Raw genomic sequence first — 14,485 nt, forward strand, 5'->3', positions numbered from 1 at the left:
ACACCAGTGCTCGCTTTCTCCTTTGTTGGTTTCGGCGCAAGACTTGCTGTCCAGCTCTCCTCTCCTCCCTTCTCTTCCTTATTAGTGCTATCGTCTACTCTTTACATCTTGCATCATGGCGTCCAAGGTAAAACAAGACGGCAAGGCGCCGACCTCGGCGGCCGTGAACCTCATTGGTATGTACACTTCCTCTCGCAAGACCGGCGCGGCAAAAGACATCGTCACTAACACGACCAAACAGCCGGAGGTGGTGCAGGCATGATGGAGGCATTGGCATGTCATCCCCTCGGTAAGACTCCCTACCTTTTGCTGCGGCACTAAAGCTTCCCTCCCGCTACGCGCATATGCATGCGCAAGCACACACGCCTACCCAAACGATGGGAACAAAAAGTCAATTGACATGGAACCAAACCCACAGACACGATCAAGGTCCGAATGCAGCTGTCGCGGCGCGCGAGGCAGCCCGGCGCACCCAAGCGCGGCTTCATCAAGACGGGTGTCGAGATTGTCAAGAAGGAGACGCCGCTGGGTCTGTACAAGGGTCTCGGTGCCGTCTTGACGGGCATCGTGCCCAAGATGGCCATCCGCTTCACGAGTTTCGAGGGGTACAAGAATGCTCTGGCGGATAAGAGCACAGGGGTTGTCAGTGGACAGGCAACATTCTTGGGTGAGTCATTCTATAAGAGTTATGCCCTTTCTTTTGGCATACCGGACAAAACTGACCTTTGATCTCGTGTCATAGCCGGTCTCGCTGCAGGCGTCACGGAAGCCGTCGCCGTCGTAACGCCAATGGAGGTTATCAAGATTCGCCTCCAGGCGCAGCACCACAGCATGGCCGACCCCCTCGACATCCCAAAGTACCGCAACGCCGCGCACGCGCTCTACACGGTCGTCAAAGAGGAAGGCTTCGGCGCGCTGTACCGCGGCGTGTCGCTGACGGCTCTGCGACAAGGCAGCAACCAGGCCGTCAACTTCACGGCCTACTCGTACTTCAAGGAGGCGCTCAAGAAGTACCAGCCCGAGTTTGAGAAGACGACGCTGCCGGGTTACCAGACGACTCTGATCGGTCTCGTCAGTGGCGCCATGGGCCCGTTGAGTAATGCGCCGATTGATACCATCAAGACGAGACTGCAAAAGACGCCGGCAGAGTACGGTGTCAGCGCGTGGAGTCGTATCACCAAGATCTCGGCTGACATGTTCAAGTATGTGGCTGCCTCTCTTTTTTGTTTGTTTTTTGTCCCTCGTCCAAGTCCCTCGTCCAAGTGAAAATCGTGCTGACTGTGTCAATAGACAAGAAGGATTCCACGCCTTCTACAAGGGCATCACGCCGCGTATCATGCGAGTTGCCCCTGGCCAGGCTGTGACGTTCACGGTCTACGAATTCCTCAAGGAGAAGCTGGAGAAGAGCAACCTCGCCTTCTCTGGAGCTGGCTACGAAGAGTAAATCGTGCTTACGACACGGTACTGACGTAGTAGAGAAGTGTTTGTTTTCCACGTAAAAGAGAAAGGGAATGTCTGTCGATGCAAGATACCAGCGTCTTATCTACGTACTGTAAAGGGGCGGCTCTGTGATTCTGAAAAGACAAGAATGCGCAACATGGTAGATGGGAAGTCGTGCAAGTTGTAGATATGCACCGGAGCACAATGTTCATAGAAGGTACTGCATTGCGAATGAAGTCTTGTCTATCATTAGCCCGATCTACGGGCCTTGGTTATAATTTGCCTTGCACGCGCTCAATTCCACCGTTTTCCCCCCTTTTTCACCACAAAGCTGCCACGGCCGGGCTCCCTTTGTCTACCGACCAGGTCTCTTGGGTCTGCTAAAGTTTTGTCGAACCGTCACCTTGGGGTGTAGCTCCGAGAGAACCGTATCCTCGGTGATTTCGCTGGGGTCCTCGACCTCGAGCTTCTTATCGAGCGTCAACCCTGCCTCGCTAGACGCCACGTCGAGTACGGCGCGCTTCATAAGAGGGTACAGCATGCGGTTCTTGATGGACCTGTTGCCGGCGTTGACAGGACAAGTATAGATGAAGAGCAGGGGGCTCGACTCGGCTCCGTTGTGGGTGTGCGTGAATCGGTAAAAGGTGAAGCGCGGCTCGGTGGAGGAAATGGTCTGCGTGAGCTCGGCGATAGAGGAGGGGCTTTCGCTAGAGGGGACGAGCTCGACAGACTCCTTTTCGGGGTTGATTTTCTGTACATATTCAGTCAGTCACTCGGCCAGCGAGGCTACAGTAGAGAGACGCGGCACAGGGGTATCAAACATACCAGCATCACCAATGTCTTGCCACTGTCCGGTGACAACTCCTTGAGTGCGGCGAGGGCATCCTCGGCAATGGGCATGGCCAGGGTCTTGCTAAGGTGGATCTCCCTGGTTCCCGTACCGGTGCTGGCCTCCTGCTCGGCCTGCTTAACGGCGCCGAGGCTGCGCTCCTCCTCCGTCAACGGAGCTTCGAGCTCGGTGTGAGCATCATGTTTCGCGAAGCCTTTGGCAGACAGCTCCTCTGCCATGGTGGCAAAGATGGACTCGCGGAAATGCTCGGAGCCCAACTTTCGGACCAGGGCCAGTCGAGTGGATGCGAAGAGCATCTTCTGGCGAACCTTGGCCGAGTCGGGGACATAAGTCACTGCTGTAAGGTGCGGGGCCGTGTCATAGCGGCGAAGGAGGGCGTAAAGGGCTTCGTTGGGCTTGAGGTGAGGCTGGAGGGGAAGCGAGGTTGTCGTCGAACGAGGCAGAGGGGGATGCCTTCTCGAGGAATTGAACGGGCTTTAAGGTCTCGGCTTCAATGGTGATCAGAAGTCCAAAGTGACTATCGGTGGACAGGAGAGTGTTGAACTGGGAGATGAGCTCCTCGGAGGCTGCCGGGCATTAGCTCTTGGGATTACGAGTACTCTATCGAGAAGGGCGGACAGTGGCTACACACCGGAGATGCCTGACTGCATCCTGGCGGTTGAGGACCGAGGTGCGTCTGGAAGCGTGCGTGTGCAATTGGATTTGTAGGTTGCAGCGAAGAAGAATTGCAAGTACAGTAGTGTATATATACTCCTATGTAGGAGAGTTGTATGCCGAGGTGGACGCGTTAAGAAGCGGAGTGTGTGGTGGTGAGGTGGTGTTTGAAGCTCGAGATGCGGCGCTGCTACGTCAGCTGGCGGGTGGATCCAGTGAACGGAGACGGCGGTTATGGAGGGGTAGGAGCAGTTGCTGGATGCTGGGACATTGGAAGCTGCCACTCTGGCGGGCCTCCGCCGTTCCAGTGTCTGCCTTATGTCAGCACACCACGATTAGATAGATCTATCGCTATCTTATCTCATCTTATCGCTTACCTTAGCCCAAAGTACCTTACCTTAGGTACCTAAGGTAGGTACTCTCCCAATGGCCAGGAAGCATCAAGACAACAAAAGGAAGCATCACATACAATCTGGGTTTCAATAAAGACAACATCTTGAAATCATCTTCATGCCTCATTCCGTACTACACTGAATTCAACACTCAGCTATGGCTAGATTCAGGCGATGCGACTCCCAATAAACACGTCCCAAGTACGCAGCCGTGATGGCAACGGCATACGGCGCAATCGCCCACGCAGCCTGGATCCAAGCTGCTCGGCGTATGACTCTGTCCGACTCAGTATGGGAAGCTTTGTCATTGACTCTCGGGAATGCTTTGTCTTTGGGCACATCTTTCTCAAGGAACTTGCAAAGAGGCTCCCATCCATCTTCGCCCACGCGATACACCAAGAGCCTCTCAGGCGCCACGTGAGCCTTGACGCGCTCTGAATGCTCTCGGAAGACGTCCGGCGCACGACGATGTAGCTCCTCGATTGTGCGAGCACCACCGAAGAACCCGCTGATAGTCTTTTGCATGGCGAAGCCAGCCCTGTTGCCAATCACCAGGCCCACCCCCTTGAGAAGCACGTCGACCCACGGCCCGAATAGTGGTTGGATAACCTGGCTATCGAAGCTTGGAAACCATTTATCAAAGTCGCGTTCCGTGAGAATGATCTTGGCGTTGGGGTAGGCATCGACCAGCTGCAGTGCCCAGAAACACGAAAGGTCGGTCACCGCGTCGTAAGGCCCAAAGAGCTCATCCCAGTCTTTTCGAGTGAACGGCGTAGGAGTAGGCGTCTGACCCTTTGCGTTCACTTCAGGCCAAGTCGCGATGGCGGCTCGCTCGAAGAATGCCCAGTGCGTTGGCTTCGTCCGCGAATCCAGACCGTGAAAGACATGCTTGAAGCCCAGTTCAGAAAGGGCGGCCGCAAGAGAGTTCGTGCCTGTGCGAAGCATGCCGACGGCCAAGACCATGGGAGGTCCAGCATCTCGAGCTTTTTCCTCGGAGGTGGCCATGGAAATGCTTGATTGATTTGACAGGAGCGAGCGGGGTCAACAACCTCGCACTCAACGTCAAGAATCCAAGATCGTCTTGATTGCAGCTGACTTTCTCGAGCTGCAGTTAAGATAGGTTAGACCCTCGAGCTTATAAGTTGCCGCCAAGCTGTCCTCCCTCGTCAGCACTAAGGGCGCCACAGAGCCTTCATAAGGTCCCACCACCACCCACCACTTCAAAATCCGAGGCAGCATTTCAGCTGATTCGGCATCCCTATGGTGCTTCAGGGTCTGTAGTCCTATTCGCGATGGCCCGCTCTATCGTCTTCCTGGTGTTTCTACATCGAATCTCTTCGACAAGTATGCCTTTTCCAACATCAAGTGGCTAGCTGCTTTCTGCTGCGCATGAGCAACTCTCGGTACTTCTCCAAGCTCTTTCCGATGATGTTGATGAAAGGCCATTGCGTGTTGCTTTTGAAAAAGTGTGCCCATATTCTCAGAACCGCCAGGCTCAGTGAAGCGGGATCTCGATCTGTTGATGTTTCGGGCTCATCGTCTTCGAAATCGACAACATCGTACGCCTCTTCCACAATGCATCGAACCCAGTGCAAGATCCGATCTTCGCTATCTATTGCTCTTCTATCAGTAGTGAACTTGGAGAGACAATCATGAACAAGTAAGGGTCAGCTTACCGCTAAGAGGCGTCGTCGCGACAGATTCAGTAAGTGATGACAGCCATTTACTGAGCAGAACGGCACACTCCAACCCCGAAAGCGAGTGACGAACGCTCCAGAAGAATGCCTGGCTGCGCGCGACACGATCAACGCCAAGTCGCACAGGGATGCTGAGCATATGAGCAGTGTACAGCAGCGCGGTGATGACGCCGCCACTCCGCTCCACGGCAGGAGACCGGTTGATAGCCTTGGCAATACGCATGGGGTCTCGAGAGTCAAGAAGCCGGTATGGACCAAGGTGAAGGTAGATGCGCACATAGGCGAGGCCGAGCAAAGAGCTGGATGTGAAGGGGATGGGTCCATTCTCGTTGTTGGGGTCAAGACTGGATTCGGGAGCTTGCTGCCACCCCGCAGTCCAGGAACGCAGGCCTCGTCTTCATCGAGAAGTTAGCATCACATCACGAGCTGGGAGACAACACGGGTAAATGGACTTACTCAAGCTTGTCAACCTCTTCGCTGGGAAGAGACGCTGACTGATCCATGACTGGTAGAGACAAATCGCGGACAATAAAGATCCTCTGGAGGAGCCCATGCAAAAGGATGTAGTTACCCAATGGTGTTGGAATGGGGTCAACGGGAGCGGTTCCGTCAGTGTTCCTCAGTAACAAGGACAAAGCGTCTTGGAAGTACAGTTGTTGCTTCTCAGTTTCCTGGCGAGCAGTCTGCCACTGACACGCCGACTGCGCTTTCCACTCTCCAGTTGAGCAAGGGAGTCGAAGACCAACCTCGTTGCTGCGTAGCACAGGATACACATTATATGCGATGCTGTGAGTGTGCATGAAGGAAAAGGCAATGAGCTTGGCTCGGCGCGTAGACTCCTGTCGCACCCATGCTTGCCAGGCGGCTTGCGGGGTGGCCTGATCGGCAGGAAGTTGAGGGACATCCTCTTCATAAAGACCAACTTGTCGAAGGATCTGTGCCAGAAGTGCCTGTAGAGCAAACGCTTCCTGCACAAGTGACACTTTAGGCTCCCAAGTGGCGTAACCCATGAGGGCAATCAAGGCTCGAACTGTCTCTATTGGTTCCCAAGGACCCCAGTCCCTCTCCCTAAAACCTTGCGAGGCGCGGCGTTGTGGTGTCAGGTTGTGAAGATTGAGGGATGAAGCGGTGTTCGCACCAAACGTTTCGGACTCGTGCATCAACCTCTCCATGAGAATGGCCTTGCCCGCTTGGAAGAGTCTCTCGGACATGCGATGCTCGAAGCAATACTGGGCGCCGACTGCAGCGAGGCCGAGAATGAGTTCAATGGAGTGTTCAGGGACTCGCCATGTTGGCGTATGGATGAATGGCATGTGCGAGTGGAATCCTTCGAAGAACGAGGTCAGATAGCGCGATAAGGCGTGGCGTGATGGGAACTTGAAGTCTGGATCGAGAATGTCCCGAAATGTTTCAATGGAGCTGTTGAGACGATATCGCTGCTCGTCTGATATACGGTACGGTTGCGAATCAATGTCAACAGACCGCGGGTCTTACTTACTATGTCAGCTAAGATGACTTTGGACAATGCGCGAGCCTCTGATAAAGACTCACTTGTATCTGGCAAGGTTTCAGATATCCGATTGCCAGTAGGCGCTGATGGCAGCCATGAACTGAAAGGCGTTCCCGGACGAGTTCTACTATTACGTGCCCCCGGCGTAGCAGTCCCTTCTCTGGACATTCTCACCGTTGTGTCAGTGACTTCGTGATCTCTGTCGGGGCCGTGGAAGTAGGGACTCCATTCCGCTGGCAGCCCAACACCATCGAGGAAGTTGGCAAACTCTCTGAAGTGGGCGTCAAATCCCACAGCATCTTGATTGCCTGATACTTTTGCATCAGCCTCCAAAAGTCAGAAAAGCGGACTCGGATCATGAACCAACCATTTTCATAAAATTGATCTCCAAGCAGAGCCTGTTGATATGAGGCATCTACGAGAGCGCCGTTGCGTGGGACGGCCATGGGATACAGTTCTGACGGTGGTGCAGGTGGTTGTTGCTGTGCCCAATGGTCCACGCTCATTCCCGAGAGGGAGACGGCAGCAGCCAGATCAGCCTCAACAGGCCCATGGGTTTCCCCCGAGTCCGGCTCCGAGGGGAACCCCGGAGATTCAGATCCATCCTCGTGGAAAGCGATCCGCTGATGGCGGGTCAGCAAGTCACGCCGGGCAAAGGCAGCTCCACATCGACAGATGAATGGCTTCTCCTTGGTGTCTGGAAGAATATGACGGTTAGCATTGTAGCACGTGGCACTATCCCGAGCATCTGGTCATGGAATGGGCTAGTAAGTGTAGCGCCAGCAGGAGGGGTAGTTGATCGTTGACTCCAGACAAATATCACCCCAACACTTGGAGGAAGCTGAGGGAGGGGACACATGAGAACAGATGGGACGACTGACGCGTTCGCACATGGCGCTCCAAGTGCTCGGTGCGCTTGAACGTACGTCCACAGTGAGGACAGGACCGCGCATCAGGGCCGTGACCGGTTCGCCTCCTTCGCTTGACTGGAGTCGAGTGCGGTCGCGGAAGCTGCTGCTGCGGCTGCTGCTGGTGAAGCGTCTGCGATTGCGGCTGCGGGTGCGTTTGTGGATGCGAGCTCGTGCCGTTGTGGGACAACATCCTTTCCGCCTTCGCCTCGCGAGACTCTTTGGGCTTCTTGCGTGTTGGAGTTGAGGAAGACCGGGTAAGTTGGAAAGTAGAGGCCTTGGGGCATCCGTCAGGCTTATGTTGGAGAAGACTTCAGCTTCTTGTGGGTCTTGCTCGACAGAGATAACTCCAACTGCCGTGGATTGGATCGCCCGCTATCTTTGGAGACTGACTCGTAATCAGACACCCCCTTGGCTCCCTACGACCCTGCGACCCTGCAACCCAACGCCCTTATCTCACGGAATTAGCCTTTGGAGTCTATTGTCGAGGGTGTTAATGATCATCATTCGCGCCTGAGACAGATAGGTCGGCCTTCTCTGCTTTTCTCCGAGGTCGTAACCGTAATATTGAGTTATTCGGAAGTTGTTTGCTCTCCCCGCGGTATCCACCAAATACGTGTTTATGGACCAAGAGACATTGATTTGGTCCGGATGCCGATTCAACAATTGAGACCGCTTTCAAGTCTACCTCTATAATCAGAGCAATTCTGGATTCGGAATTAAATCAGACCTGTTCGTCTCGAGACACAGCTACCAAACTCTCAACATGTTCAAATTTCCCGGGGTTGCTTTCATTACTGGCGCAGGAGGGACTGGTGAGTTACGGCTTACATGGCGCCATGAAGCTCAAGGTCGCATCCTTCAAGCTCTGACTCGATTATTTAGGCATCGGCGCCGCAGTCGCAAAAGGGTTCGCGCGATCAGGATGTTCAAGAATTGCCATCACAGACCTCAATAAAAAGTCGCTCGCAGATACGAGAGATGCCATTTTACAAATAAATCCAGAGGCACAGGTGTTTAGTCAAGAAGGCGACATCTCGAACGAAGGTTTCGTCAATTCCTTCGTTGGCGATACTGCCAAGAAGTTCTTGCGCATCGACTACTCAGTAAGCTGTGCTGGTATACTAGGCCAGTCACTGCGGTCACACGAAACATCAACAGCCGATTTCGATCTCATTACCAATGTCAACTACAAGGGTAGTTGGTTGGCATCTCGGGCAGTCTTGAGCCAAATGCTCAGGCAGCAACCCCATGAAGAGCATCCAGAACAACGCGGCGCCATCGTCAATATCGCGAGCCAACTCGGCATTGTGGCGCGACCGGCTGCGGGTACGTTTAACCACCTCTCTAAGTAATAGGTTGTGCCGCATGATTACTCACATAATGCTCTCGCATCAGCACCGTACTGTGCGTCCAAAGCCGCAATCATCAATATGACGAGGTCAGATGCCATTGACTATTCGCAAGACAAGATCAGAGTCAACTGCATCTGCCCGGGTGTCATCGCCACGCCAATGACAACAGCGTCAGAAGAGTTGGTTCAACGACTGAGGCCCGCAATCGATATTGCACCGATGAAGCGTATGGGTACACCGGAGGAGGTAGCTAACGCAGTGTTGTTCCTGTGCTCGAGCCAAGCCAGCTTCATCCAAGGCCATGCTCTAGTCGTCGACGGAGGCTACACAATCAACTGAGAATTGATAATGGCAACTCAAATCCCATCGAATACGGTCAACACCCATACTACTTCGTGGTAACACTTTCCACAATCGGATCTGTGAAGTGCTGACAAGACCTTTTCCCGTTTAAACAGCCAAGGCTCTAACCCGGACACAGGGGAAGCCGCTTAGCCGGCAAAGCCGGCATATGTTAGATTTCATACCAAAGTGTTGACTTTTGTTGCGATCTGAGTTCCATTATCAACACGCTACCCAGTCATCCTACCATTCACGACAAGATCCTCGGACTGTAGGTAGGTCTGGCCCTTGGAGTCTCGCCTCACAACCTGTATCGTTCGATGAGATACACCTTGATCGTCCATTTGCAAACTGTCAGGTCTCATTTGAGATTCCGTCCACAAGTCCGTAACCCTCATCTCCCCTGGAGGCTGCACAAACGATGGTGAAGACATAGGCCGCCCATTTGTGTCCAATTTGATGTCGTGCTCTAGCTCAATGATTTTCCTTGCAGCCGCGACTAGGACGTCTGCTTCCCATAGGTTCTCCCGCGGGAGACCCAACACTGGCATCAGCCGTAAGAATTCCAGTCGCGTTTCTAGTTCACGACAAACTGAGACGAGAAAGAAAAGCATGGCGCCAAAGCCAGCTTCGAAGATGAAGTGTGGATGTTTTGAAGTGTTGAAACGTAAAGGATCTGGGACCTCGGCTTCCAGCCAGAGGAGCCGCTTTAGGATCCTCCGAAAGTTGGTGATGTATCGATCATAGCCGGCTTCACTTGTATCGAATGCCATGTTGAGCCATATGCAACAGCACTCATAACGAGTCAAGAGAAAGCATTGCAGCATCTTAGGCCGATCTGAGTCCGACCTGCTGATTTGATTGCTTTGTGTAGGTGCTTCCTTGGGTTTGATGGCCATGAAGTCATTGTAAAGCTTGAACCACTGGTCTAAAAGACCGTTGATGGCAGCATGCTCAGAGAGAAGACTCGGGGGCGGTGTCCCGATATCATCGGGTCCAGGTGATTTTGAAGCAGCTCGTTGTGAATTGCGCTGTGAGCGCATGAACTCTGCTGTTCGATTGAAGAGGACGTCAAGCATCAGCTGTGCGTCTGAGAACGTGAGGAAGAATTGCGGCATGGGCCCCTCTAGGGCCCTTATGTCAGGGAAATCCGACTCTTCTTCACCGAAGAAAAGAGCAAACTCGCTAAGCCGCCGAAATATCGGCAGGAGGTGCTCCATGGTCCACGAGAACATATAGTCGGGAGAGATGCTCTTCAATATCTCGACACCATGCCTGCTGTGCTGCAGTGCTGCTTTTCTGTTGGCGCGCATGATCTCCACGCAGATGAAGAGAACGCAAACAAGCAAGATTATGGGCTGCTTTTCTTGAGAGTCCATGACTCTCAACTCGTGAATGGCGGCATTGTAGTGGTGTAGGGCCAAATTTTGATTGCTGTGCCGTACAGTGGCAGTAGTCTCGAAATTGCCCTGAGCCTCTTCATAGAGACTGCTGATGGAAATGACGGCGTGTCTGACGGCCGGCTCGAAGTTACTGAACTGCATGACGACGTGTGTCCAGAAATAGGGATCCACGGCTCCTGACATAACTGGTCCCGCTATCTCACAAAAGTACTGTAAAGCTCGACCTTCGCTGACCTTTGTGACTCCCGGGAAGACTTGATTTGGCTGGTGTAGGGATACGGTTCCTTGACGAGCGGGTCTGTAGCCATCGCAGCGTCTGCCTGTACTGGTGCAGCGATTGCATATCGGCTTAGCCTCGTCGCACTTGACTTTGCGGGCTCTAAAGACCGTCAATTAGGTGCTGATCAGATGGAGATATATGGACCCCGTAAGTGCGGCACAGCCTGGATAGCTGACAGCCTGATACGCCTAGCAGACTTACTTGCAGGTGATGCATCCAGTCCGAACTTTGGGGCTTCCTTTGCGGACCATGTTTCTGTCTCGGATGTGTGCTCAAGTTGGCAGGCCTTAACCCTCTGTTTCCTGACGCAGTAAGCCTCCAGGAGCAGCTTCGGGAAGGGTGTTGGGCTGTGCTTGTCCACTCGTCAGCTGGGAGAATTTGGCGACTGTACGGCGGTGGAGATGGAATGAAGTGAATCATTCCGGAAGCGCTCACTCAAACGATGGCTGGGCGGAGAGCTATCTGTGTGACCAAACATATCCCGTTTGCTGGGGTCCTGGTGGGGAGACAGGGATAGAAGCGAGCCGACCAATGTCAGTCTTGCGTTTGATCAGTACTTGTATTTCTAACATTAGCGAGGCACAGCATGAGCCCTCTCGCCGCGGTGGCCGAGCGGCGAGGGTGCCTTTTGGTTACTACCGAACGGGTAGTGCCGTTGGTGGTGCGGGGAAGTGAAATTGAGGTGTTCTGGTGGGCATGCCAAGTCGGTCTCCTCTTTGTTGGGAAGAATTGAGCCGCAAGCGTTCATTGTCAGATGTGCTTGGCCAAGCTCTGTGTATCAAATGCGGAGTTGCTGGAGAACTAGGCGACACGTGGCGGACCAAGCACACAACTAGAGCCAAGAGCGAGTGAGTGTGTGTATGTGTATCACGCTTTGTGTGAGTGAGTGTGTGTGTGAGTGAGTGTGTGTGTGTGGCATACTAGGCAATGAGGTCCTTGAGGTCAAGGTATGGGGCGAGATGGTGTGAGAAATTCCGACGACGTACTTCTACTTTATGCTGGATACCTTGAAGCTATAAACATTAAACCCCTTGCGACGTAGGCTCCCAACCCAGATGGCTTGCTTCAAATGCGGCCCTTTTGACCTGACCTCGAAGTACTCTCAAACGGCCAACTTCACACGCTTAAGACTTGGTGAAGTTGTGCCATTAACCTCAGGCATCGTCCTGCCATTGACTTTGACACTTGAGCCCGTTGTCAGAGTCTCCGGAAGAGATTCAGGAGCTTCGGGCGTGCTCGTGACGCTCTTCCAGTCAAAATTGGTCTCCCATGCATGAGCGATGGTGAGGATCTTCTTCTCTTGCCATAGCCCTCCGACAATTTGCATGCCTACAGGTAGTAAGACCTGCGCGTCATCCTTGGCGGCGACAAATCCTACGGGTATTGACATTGCTGGATGTCCAGTAACGTTGAATACGGCGGTGTTGGTGGTCAATCCTATGGTGGGTTCAAATGAACCCAACACAGAGTCTCGAGGCCCATGTCGTGGTGCTACAAAAGGGGTCGTTGGCATGATAATCGCATCGTACGTTTGAAACTTGCTCTGGTAGGCGTCGCTGATCTGCCGACCGATGTTGACTGTTTTGCTGTAGAGACCCGGAAACTTGTCCGAAAGATACAAGCCGTTGATGAAGGTGTTCTTTGTGGAGGGGAAGAGCTTTTGAAAGCTCGAATCAACCCAGGGCAGCCGTGCCTTTTCAAACTCGGTCAGGCCAAGACCTCTGTGTCCCGAAGCTCTCCCCAGCATACCCGATGAGCCCGCAATACGTTGTTGGATTGTCCATATTGAAGGGCCTTCTAGGTGAAGAGGGACGGATACATGCTCGACGATTGCCCCTAGAGACTCCAGTTTCCGGGCGGCGGAAAGGACGTGTTCTTTGACTCTGGCGTCGACAATCTCTTGATCAAAGCCCTCCCTCAGAAGACCAATCTTAATTCCGTCCAAACGACCGGAGCTCCCTGACAGAGCAGCAGAGAAGTTGTAGGAGCCATGAGCCGCAGCGCCTAAAGATTTATCGTCGATGCCGTCGTATCCGGAGATCGCATCAAGGCACTCAGCAGCTTCTGTGACCGAGCGGCAAATGGGCCCGGCATGGTCATCAATGGCATCGCCACTTGTGATACCCGTGAAAGGCACCAGGCCGTGAGTCGGTTTCACACCGACGCAGCCGCAAAATGAAGCTGGAACCCGGATGCTGCCGCCTTGATCTGTGCCTAGCGCGATATCGATCTTTCCGGAACAAACAAGGGCAGCACCCCCAGAGGTGCTGCCCCCAGTGGAGTAGCCTTCCTTATAGGGATTTTCGATTGTGCCCTGCGCGCTGGTGAAGGATGCCGTGGAGTTACAAAAGTGCTCACATGTAGCAGTCCCTAGAATGTCGGCTCCGGCATCCAGTACTCGCGTCACCACTGTGGCATCCGTCGATGGCGTCCAAGGAGGAAAAGCGTCGCTGCCGAAGAACTGTGGAACGCCTGCTACGGCAATGCAATCCTTCAAGCATACAGTCTTTCCTTTCAGGCATACCTGAGACGGGCCAGAAGCTAACTTGTCTCCCCTAATCAAGAAACGATGTGCCCACGCGTGCCCAAACTCTTGCTCTTCTGCCGTGGGTATACGTACATTCTCGCGGGGGTATCGTTTCGTGTCGGGGGCCGGCTGGTAGTCTGGAAGACTGTCGATACGGGTAGCGCAATCGTGCACCGCAGCAAGCAGTCTCTGATAATCGGCCGATTCCTCAGCCTTGATTTTCAAACCGAGTGGCTCGAGCAGCTTCTCGACGTCGCCTTTCTGCACGGGGTTGTCCCTATGGCGTACCTGTCAGCATTCAGACCGCATAAGGTAGGGATTGGTCCTTACGTGGAGATGTCCTTGAAGAAAACAGACATGATGGGAGGTGGCAATCGTCGACGGTGTTCTGTTTGATTGCTGGTCACCGATGCGTTCCAATTGATTGAAGTGACGGCCGATTAGCCAGCATGCTGTTCATAAAGGCTCGAAAGTGACATCCATGTTGAACCCACGAGAAATTGTCGGGGGCTCTTCCGCGGGCCATTGGGTCAATCTGTGGCGAAGGCGGGTTTCCGATGACAAACAGAATGAAGTCGACATTAACGAACGCGATGGCAATATCCGTAGAATGTCCCCGCTACTCTATGCCTCCAAGCCCCAATAACCCGAACCTACTGTGGTACGAGAGATTGTGGAGGGAGGGCCCGGAGGGGCACAAGGGCATTGGGGTAATATGACGATTGAGTGAAGAGAATTTGGAGATAATGTCCAACGACCCCAACTCCACCACCACTGGATGCGGATGACCGTAACGAGCGCTAGCACAGCTCAATGTCCGCAAAGCGGCTACAAGAAAGATAGAGTTGGGGTCAGATAGGAATCAAATTTGAAACTCTATCACGATAGATTGAGTCAATCGACCAGCCGCAAAGGCAGTAGATAGATTGCGTTCCCTCGCGTTGGTGTAAGTCTTACGCTGAACCAAACCACACTGTGGTGGGGCGTATGCTATCTGTTCGGAAAAGTAGGAAACTACTAATTGTAACACAAAACCTTGAATAACCGTTCGATATTGACTACAGACTTACTTAGTTGATAAGGTATGCTTCATCTGCTATGCGCACCACAAGCCTACCTTTAAGTCC

At 53.3% G+C, this 14,485-nt stretch overlaps 5 protein-coding genes across 5 annotated transcripts; 2 read left to right on the forward strand and 3 right to left on the reverse strand.

Moving 5' to 3' along the window:
- Nucleotides 1–115: 115 nt before the first annotated feature.
- On the forward strand, nt 116–1,444 carry SFC1 (Mitochondrial succinate-fumarate transporter; the record flags this gene model as incomplete). Its single annotated transcript, XM_065759445.1, has 5 exons — nt 116–176; nt 242–289; nt 419–667; nt 743–1,202; nt 1,291–1,444. 5 exons carry the CDS (start codon nt 116–118, stop codon nt 1,442–1,444), a joined length of 972 nt encoding a protein of 323 aa, XP_065612009.1.
- A 351-nt stretch (nt 1,445–1,795) lies between these two features.
- Nucleotides 1,796–2,271, reverse strand: TWF1 (Twinfilin-1; the record flags this gene model as incomplete). Its single annotated transcript, XM_053192510.2, has 2 exons — nt 1,796–2,191; nt 2,266–2,271. 2 exons carry the CDS (start codon nt 2,269–2,271, stop codon nt 1,796–1,798), a joined length of 402 nt encoding a protein of 133 aa, XP_053049867.2.
- A 2,426-nt stretch (nt 2,272–4,697) lies between these two features.
- Nucleotides 4,698–6,244, reverse strand: N0V96_011933 (uncharacterized protein; the record flags this gene model as incomplete). The annotated part of the gene is made up of 3 exons (XM_053192508.2): nt 4,698–4,948; nt 5,013–5,428; nt 5,490–6,244. The coding sequence occupies 3 exons, from the start codon at nt 6,242–6,244 to the stop codon at nt 4,698–4,700; spliced, it is 1,422 nt and encodes a 473-aa protein (XP_053049865.2).
- A 2,458-nt stretch (nt 6,245–8,702) lies between these two features.
- N0V96_011934 (uncharacterized protein) lies at nt 8,703–9,145 on the forward strand (the record flags this gene model as incomplete). The annotated part of the gene is made up of 2 exons (XM_065759446.1): nt 8,703–8,780; nt 8,810–9,145. The coding sequence occupies 2 exons, from the start codon at nt 8,703–8,705 to the stop codon at nt 9,143–9,145; spliced, it is 414 nt and encodes a 137-aa protein (XP_065612010.1).
- Nucleotides 9,146–11,933: 2,788 nt separating this feature from the next.
- On the reverse strand, nt 11,934–13,717 carry N0V96_011935 (uncharacterized protein; the record flags this gene model as incomplete). The annotated part of the gene is made up of 2 exons (XM_065759447.1): nt 11,934–13,635; nt 13,689–13,717. The coding sequence occupies 2 exons, from the start codon at nt 13,715–13,717 to the stop codon at nt 11,934–11,936; spliced, it is 1,731 nt and encodes a 576-aa protein (XP_065612011.1).
- Nucleotides 13,718–14,485: the final 768 nt, after the last annotated feature.

This window comes from Colletotrichum fioriniae (genome assembly GCF_027942845.1).
Source record: "Colletotrichum fioriniae strain IMI 355084 chromosome Unknown scaffold_19, whole genome shotgun sequence".
Classification (NCBI taxonomy): Eukaryota; Fungi; Ascomycota; class Sordariomycetes; order Glomerellales; family Glomerellaceae; genus Colletotrichum; species Colletotrichum fioriniae.